At 34.8% G+C, this 8,668-nt stretch overlaps 1 protein-coding gene across 2 annotated transcripts; it reads right to left on the minus strand.

The window, feature by feature from the left end:
* Positions 1-576: 576 nt before the first annotated feature.
* Positions 577-4,468, minus strand: LOC129287072 (uncharacterized). Of its 2 annotated transcripts, none has more exons than XM_054923227.1 (3): positions 4,247-4,419; positions 2,307-2,458; positions 577-964 (listed from the first exon to the last, which is right to left on the minus strand). In XM_054923227.1, the coding sequence occupies exons 1-3, from the start codon at positions 4,391-4,393 to the stop codon at positions 682-684; spliced, it is 582 nt and encodes a 193-aa protein (XP_054779202.1). In that variant the 5' UTR covers positions 4,394-4,419; the 3' UTR covers positions 577-681. The 2 variants fall into 2 exon arrangements, with proteins under 2 accessions (XP_054779202.1, XP_054779204.1); XM_054923229.1 differs by lacking the exon at positions 577-964 and adding an exon at positions 971-1,984 and having other exon boundaries at positions 4,247-4,468.
* Positions 4,469-8,668: the final 4,200 nt, after the last annotated feature.

An 8,668-nucleotide genomic window follows, 5' to 3' on the forward strand; every position in this document is an offset into this window, starting at 1 on the left:
AATAAAAAAAAATGAAGTTATAGAATCCTTAAAGGGTTGGGGTTGGTTGCTAGCCTTGATTTATGAAATAACTTAATTGAAAAGAGTTTACCATTTGTCTTCAATATTTTTGAGGATAAAATTTCTACTATCAATGCTCTTTATACTTACAAAAAAATACAAATCATGTTAAAACGACTTTTAAGAAAAAATATTGTTAACAACGATAAGTAATTTTAGCATTAATTTATTAGTTTATTAATACATTAAGTTGTTGATAGATATTTATCATTAGGATCTCACCCTTTACTTCCTCCAACTTCTGTACATAAATTAAAAATAATAGTAAAAAATAATATATATAAATACACACACACACACACTTTTTTTTGGGGTAAAATCGCTTGTATTTAGAAACACTGAGCGTTCACCATCGCCGTAGTCCAAAAGGCCAAACAGTGGCTTAGCATTTTCTTTTCTTTTTGTTTTGGTTTTTTGTTTTTTGTTTTTGCCAACAGAGGATATTATAAAAGGAAATAAGAGTCTTACAAACAAATCAACAGAAAAGAGCATAAAGTCTAACCAAAATCTCTAAAGGAAGAGCAACCAGAAATTAACAAGTTAAGCAAGGAATTAGGAGTCTGACGACCCAATCCAGGGGACACAAATCCTTTAAAGAAGCCCTAGCAATCCAATCAGCTATCAAGTTAGCTTCTCTAGGAATCTACGAAAACAAGCAGTTTCTAACAATATTCCTCTTAAAGAGGATGTTCTCAAAAAATAGAGACACTTCCAATCAGCAGAAGCCAAACTAGGGGTTAAGCAATCAATCAGACCTTTAGAGTCAAATTCAAAGAAGACATTAGAGAGATTCTTTGAAGCAGCAAACTCCACCGCTCTGTCCATCGCTAAGAATTCTACTTCAAGAATAGAAGAGACTAGACAAACCTCAGATGAACCATCCATGATCTTACCATTGCAATCCCTGACAACAAAGGAAGCAGCGGCAAGCATTAAATTAGAATTGAAAGCACAATCAGTATTTATCTTAAGCGAGTCACTCAGAGGAGCGACCCAAGAAGAACTTGAATCTAAATCAATGAGATTAACAGCGTTAACATCAGAGTTAGACCAGCCATTAGCATCCCAAAATTCACATAACATATCGTTAGCACGAGAGATAACTAAGCAAGGTTCCACGATAGCTTTTTCATACAAAAAGGAGCATCTAAACTTCCCGATCTACTAGAGAGAACAAGCAATAAGAGCCTTTTGCCATTGATTTAAATTCTCATTAACGAGCCAGAAAGATAACCAATGATTCATAGAGGAAATGTTGTGCTCAGAAATCCTCAGAGAAAAAGGGCATGCAAACCAGGCAGCCTTGACCCAATTACATAAAAGAAACATGTCAAGAGATTCCACATAGTGGGAACAAATACCACAAAATTCAGATATGTTGCAACCCCTTCTTTTCAAATTTTCAAAACAAGGCAAAGCATTAGAGGCAATTCTCCACAAGAAGAATCTGACTTTGTTTGGAATTTTAAGATTCCAAATTGTTTTCCAAAGGTTTTGAGAAATGGAAAAAGAGGAGGAAGGTTATTAGTCATATCAACCAGATTTAAAGATTTTGCAATTTTATATCCTTCTTTAACAGAATAAACAAATCCTTTACCCCCAATCCAAACCCATTTATCATCCCTTCCAGACAAAATTCTCTGAACATTGATAATAGCTGTAACTTCAACATTGGATAACCAATGTTTAATAAAGTCTAAGACTCCATTGGTTATTGACAATTAGTTCCTCAACAGCCATGTCTTTCCAATCCTCGAAAGGGCAAGGAGAGGAGATACGCGTACGTGGTAGAGAGCGCACCCAAGCATCGATCCAAACCTTTGTCATTCTTCCATTTCTAATGCTTGAAAATGATCTGTTTTCCAGAATTTTACGTCCATCCAAGATGCTACTCCATATCCAAGAAGCTCTCAACCCCTTTTTGCTTCAAAGAAGCCACAATTAGGGAAATATGAACTTTTCAAAAGTTTAACACAAAACTTGTCAGGATTTTGCAAGATTCTCCGGCCCAACTTAGCAAGTAAGGCCAAGTTAGAAGCTTGAAAATCCCTAAAACCAAGACCACCATCAAGTTTGTTATTCTCAAGCTTATCTAATGAGACCCGGTGAATTTTTCTACAACCCTCACTATCTTTCCACTAAAAACTAGAAATAATACGATCAAGCTCCTTACAAATAGCTTTTGGGAAAGAAAAACAAGATATCGAGCAGACAGGGATGGAATTAATGACAGATTTAATGAGTACCTCTCTCTCAGCTTCAGATAAAAAGTTGCGACGCCATCCTTGGGTCTTTTTTTTGACTTTATTGATGACAAAGTGCAGAGCTTGAATTTTAGAATTACCCTAGAGGATAGGTAAAAGCCAAGATAACTTCCAGGAACATCAACCAAATCAATCTGAAAAATATGCCCAATTTCCTCCTTCATTAAATCAGTAGTATTCTTGGAAAAATAAAGGCAAGATTTATTGAAATTTATTCGTTGACCATGATAAAAAATATGATAAATGTTATTTTAAAAAAAATAATTATTTTTATATTATTTAATATTTTATAGGTTTCCTTTAAAAGAAGAAAATTTGACTTGCTTTTACTTTTTGCTCTTTATATATTTTAATCTGCAAGTTGAGCTTTTTTAAAAGCAAAGAAAGCTTAGTCTATAAATAGACTCAATTATCATTTGTACTGGACGTCTTGGTTGGTGAATGAATACTAAAGATGATATTTTGATTGTTCTCTCTCTCCCTGCGTTCTGATTCATTCTCTCTTTCTCCCCCTCTCTGTTCTCTATTTCCATCTCTGTTGTTGCTGTATCTCCCTCTTCCAGCTCTGTTCAAATTAATATGAGCGTGTGCGTGTGTGTTTTACATCACCAGATGCAATCCAATTCAAATCAAGAATTTTCTTAAAGTTTTTGCAAATGTCAAAATCAGCTTGCAAAAAGAAAACAGAGTCATCCGCAAACAGACTATGAATGGTTGTAAGATGAAAAACTTCTGAATTTTTGTCACCACATTTGAGCCAATTGATTCTAGATTTTTGGGCCCAGAATAATTCCTCTTGCTGCCACAGATCATTTATTTTCAGCTTTAGTTGAGACTTTCCTTGCAACCTCAACATTCCACTCGCCCTATAGAAGATCATGAACCTTCACCATCAACTTATTTAGAAGAATTCCCAAACTCTTTCTTCATCCAGAATATAAGATAGGAATCTTATATTCTCTGCGAAAGCAGTAACAATGTCGCCATCAAGAGAGCCCTTCTAATTTTCTTTTATAACATTAACCAGATCTGGATGAGAAGACCACCTATCATCAAATTTAAATAACCTTTTGGCTTTAGAATCTTTATAGTCAAAATCAATATAGATAGGACAATGATCAAAGCCAATAGCATTAAGGACCACTCCTTGAGCATTTGAAAAAGATTCTCTAAAGTGGGTATTAAAAAGGATTCTATCAAGCTTTTCTCTAATAAAATCATTTCCTTCTCTATTATTAGCCCAGGTAAAGAAACCTCCTTTGAGATCCACATCAATCAGATCATAATCAATAATAAATTTGCTGAACCTGTCTAACTCAAAGAAAGATCTTGGTCTCCCACCTTCCTTTTCAGAATTATATAAAATATTATTGAAATCTCCAATTAAGGTCCACGAGATATTGCTATCGGGTGGACACTGAGAAATATCTCTCCACCATCTTCCTTTACCAGTCACAGAGGGAGGGCCATAAACAAAGGTTAAATCTCCAAAATATCGATCATCACAAAAACATCACGAACATCAATAAAATTCTTGCTAGCTGAAATAATGTTCAAAGAAACCAAACCTTTCCACCAAAGATTAACCCCACCAGAACGACCAATAGGACTGACATAAATCCCAAAATCAAATCCCAGCTTTCTCCTAATTTTCTCAATTTTCCTATCTTTCATTTTTGTTTTTGATAGAAAAATTAGGAAGGGTTTAAACTTCCTATTCAGGAAACGCAAATGACGAACTGTCAAGGTAGCCCCCAGACCTTGACAGTTTCAAGCAAAGCAGATCATGGCCACTTACTGGCTATGGACAGCCAGCCACCATGCCCTCCCAGTTAAGACTTAGAAACCCCAGAAATAGAAAGATCAAAGAAGGAGTAAGAATTCCAAACTGCCATATCAAAATTGTAATTTGGTTCAGATACCTCAGATTTAGTGATATTAAGCCTTCGAGCAACCTGACGCTTACTCTTTTTGGGAGTGGGTTTTTGAGAAGCACAGCTTCCTTCCAAGAAAGTTGGCTCATCACTAAACTCAAATCTGATCCTTTTTTCCAACTTACCAGGAGTCATTTTCGTCTTTCTTAGAATGTTTTGGAGAAGGAGAATTTTGGAACTCGTCACCTCTCTGTTTAGAACCCAATAGCTTGAGACTCGTAGGCAAGCCCTCACCATAATTTGGTCTGATAGATAAAGCGTGAGATTCATCGGATAAATGGTCATCATCATCAGGGAATCCAACAACTTAAGGGCTCCCAAAAATGTTATTCATATTTGGGCCCACTCTCTTCCAATCATGGCCAAATCTTTTAACCATAGGCCTTACCAAATTTTCCGGCCCCACTAATAAAATTAAAGTTCGGCGCAAAACAAAAGTCAGACCAATTAGCCTCTTCATTTTGCACATGAAACATACTGGAAGAGAGTTAGAATTATTAAATTCAGACGCCATCTTTAAAATCCCACTGTCAACAGAATCATCGGGAGAATTGCACACGTTAAGATGGGTCTCGCTAAACTCATTCCTATTGGCAGCCAAGTCAACATTCTTTGTATATTCTCCATGCAGATTATTATTTGACACTTCCCCATGCATAACGTGATCTTCAAGCATAACTCTCTCAGATCATTAATAATGGGATTCAACACCTCGTCCTCCCCACTAGAAATCACCGAAAAATCACCTCCATTAATCCAGTAAAGTTTTCTGATGACAAAACTGGCATTAACGCAGATATTAAAATTAAAGTTTCTGGGTAGATCTCCATCTTTAGAACGCTAATCATTAGCCAAACAGCTCTTTATTTCATGATCCAACTTACCACAATGATAACAAAATTTCTGTGAACGTTCATATTTGATCAGAACTTTCGCAGGTGGAAGATTAGGACGTTGAACCCATAGGACAGGTGTTAGTGGATTTAAAGGGTTAACCGCCACTTTTGCTTGTCCAAAAGGTCAAACTAATCTGTTTTCTTTACAAGGATCTTCAACAGCTAATACAGATCCAATATTAGAACCCAAAAGATAAATATTCTCAACATCTAACCCTTCCTCAGGCACATCGTGGAATTGAATCCAGAAATCACAGGATGTGACTTTAAGTTCACTTAGATTAAGAAATGGTGGACGTTTCATCACAGAAAGCATATGTCCTTTAACAAGCCAAGGCCCATTTTCCCAAATCCTTAACATGTTATCTTTATTGTCAAACGGAAAGTGATTATCAACTCCAACCTAAAATACTAACTTCCCAGTAACTTTCCAAGCCATATTCGCAAGTCTTTCAACCAAGGCTTTTGGAATAGGAACCATCGAGAATACTTTTCCCATCAACGTTCTACCTTCATTGTCTCCAAACTTGGGTTTTCTCCATTTAATTTGAACATTATTAACCTCTCGAGAATGATGCACATCAACGTTATCAATCTCCATTATCCTGGCAGAGAAGCCAATCACAGACCAAGAAGGCTTCAAGAAACTTCACACGAAAGGAAAAAGGACTAAACATCACATCAAAAGGAAAGCAGATACTTTGCACGAGAATCTCAAGAATGAGAAAGGCACTCTCAGGAATGAGAGAAAAAAAAGACCATAATAGTCCACTACTAATTCTAAATGCTTTCCGATGCAATTTGTAGTCACTCGTACAGAATTATACATATTTGATGCCTATATATTTGATGGTTATTGAAAAATCCATTGAATAAGGAAAGGCGGTAACTGGAAAAAATAATATTTGACGGTTTCAACAAAAACTATCAAATATATGAATCAATATATTTGACGGTTATATATAAAACAATTAAACTTAAAATATAATATTTAAATTAGGGAATTTTTTTAAATTTTTTTATATAAGTTTGACGGTTATATAGTTAACCGTCAAATATAGTGAGACAATATTTGATGGTTAAACCTGATAACCGTCAAACTTATGCCATTTAAAAATGCCTCTGCCTTACTCATATTGCGCATTACTCTGCAGAGACCAGACATGCTTGGAAATGTTGAATCTCTCTGAAATTTCTTCTCCACCCAAATATCTCTGCTGCTTTGACTCATCTAGAAGCATTGATTTGTGAAGATCCCATTGTTCATCGTCGTGCCCTAGCTTCTCTAAGCATAGAATCGCGTCTGTAATCAGAGCTTGGTGAAGAATCAGAGCCTTCGCAAGCAATCGGGCTGTTGCCTCTGTGAAGAATTAGGGCATTCTTATGCTCTTGCTCTATCAACTTAGTGGAATCCATTGAAGCTATTTCGTTCTGCATTGACCGAAGAAATTCCCAAGTATGTTTAAGCTATTCATTCTCTTTTTTTGTTCAAATGCTGTAAGTTCGAATTGGTGACTGTGGTAGCTGTGGTCTGTGATTGATACTTGTACTGGATTGCTCGCTTTACATTGATCATTTTCTACTGTGGCTGGGTGCTCAATGAAAGCGCATTGGTGTTGTTTGCTTTTCTTTCCATGGATGCATGCAAGGTGCTCGACAGAATGCCTCTAAGAAATTGAAAATCACCCAAGCACTCTTAGCCAAAAAACTTAGATTGGAATATTAATTATTATACCTAATTAGAGCAACCCTTTTTACAAATTAATAATACAAAAATATGCTGAATGAAAATTCTCAAGTGTTATTGCCTCAATTTCTCAGTCACACATACATATAACAGGCAATTAATCATCGAAAACAGTCAACAAAAAAAAGTGCCTGAACAGTATAGTAAAAAAGAAGAATATTGCTCAGGGAGGATGAAGGAGGAAATACAAGAGGGAAGGGACTACAAAATTCATCTCTGCCTTCAACCATTGCTTTACTCCTTCATATACCCAATTCCTTTCCATTAAACCCATTTCTTATGAGCCTAAATGTAGCCATTAGCCTATTAGTTGACAACTCATAACCCAACCCAAGTACTTAGGCTAATCCGTTATAATTTATAATTTATAGTTGGCAAAAATGAGGAAGAGAGCTGGAAATATATAATATCTAATTATCTAGATATATAGTATTGAGAAAAAGGTTTAGAACTTGGGGGATTTCTAAATAATGGTCAATCATAGGGCAAAATGATTTATGATTATCTCGGCATCTGAAGGCATAAAGTATATGTAAACAAAATAATTATGTTCAGGAAATTTTACACGAAATATGGCCTATATATATATATATATATATCAAAATTAATGTTTATTTAGAGCATCTCTTTCAAGGCATATCTATAAGTGTAGCTTATATATCTATTGTTATTAGAATCCAAAGATGAGATATCATTATTTGGTAGTTCTTTAATTCCTATGTCAAGATAAAAATCAAGATTCGTTGAAAAGGATACTATTCTTGAAGTATTCCATTGGGCATAAATATATTTTAATTTACTGCTATTGGAATCCAAAAATATAGTAGAAAAATACATGCTTGTGCACATGATACTAGCTAGATGTTTGGCATTTTTTTGGCTCAACCATTGACTAAGAGAATAAAAATATTTCATATTTATTTTTTTAGTTAACATTATAGAAATTGACTTGTTGCTGTTGAATTACGTTTGATTAAATTGTATAGGGATTGAATTTAATTCGAAGAGAGGGTAAAATGCCCGAGAAACTTTCAATTATAAGTCATTATACTACCAAAATTTTGTTAAATGGTAACAAAATTTGTGGCTTTATTAAGTTTCAAATCTTTGAAATTATGTTTTTGTGAATTTAGTTGTTATCCTAACTAAGTAAGAGTGAATTAGATTATAAGCTATAAAGTTTTATTACTTATTAATAGATAGTGAAATTTTACTAAAACTAAGTTCTTCAAATTAGTTTTAGTAGTTATAGTCAATCAAGTTTATTGTGGAATTATGTGTGAAAGCATGTGACTCATGATTCATTATTTGATTGATGAAGACCTAATATCAATGAGTCACTAATCACACTTTTCCTCAAAATGATTCTTTCTAGATCTGGAAGATGGACAAGGAATGGATGTCTTCCAATCGATTAATGAAGGAATACTTGAATGGGGTGAAAGAGTTTATTAAGCTTGCACTTGAGTACACAAACGATCATACTAGTATAGTATGGCCTTGTGTAAAATGTTGTCTGATGAAGCAAGTTTGTGCGTCTGAATTAGAAGATCATTTAGTATGTCATGAAATTGATCAGAGTTATAAGTGTTGGCACAAACATGGAGAGACAAGAGATGCAAGCCGGGGTTATAATAAGAGCTACTTGTCACATGATTTTGATACAAGTACATATGAGGTTGATGAGGAAGACCATCTTGAAGAGATGGCCAAGGTAATTGAAGAGGAATTGAAGGATTGTCCTAAAATGCTTGAGAGATTAAAAAG

The sequence above is a fragment of the Prosopis cineraria genome, unplaced genomic scaffold (assembly GCF_029017545.1).
Source record: "Prosopis cineraria cultivar Desert tree isolate PC_DT_omini unplaced genomic scaffold, ASM2901754v1 PC11, whole genome shotgun sequence".
Lineage (NCBI taxonomy): Eukaryota > Viridiplantae > Streptophyta > Magnoliopsida > Fabales > Fabaceae > Prosopis > Prosopis cineraria.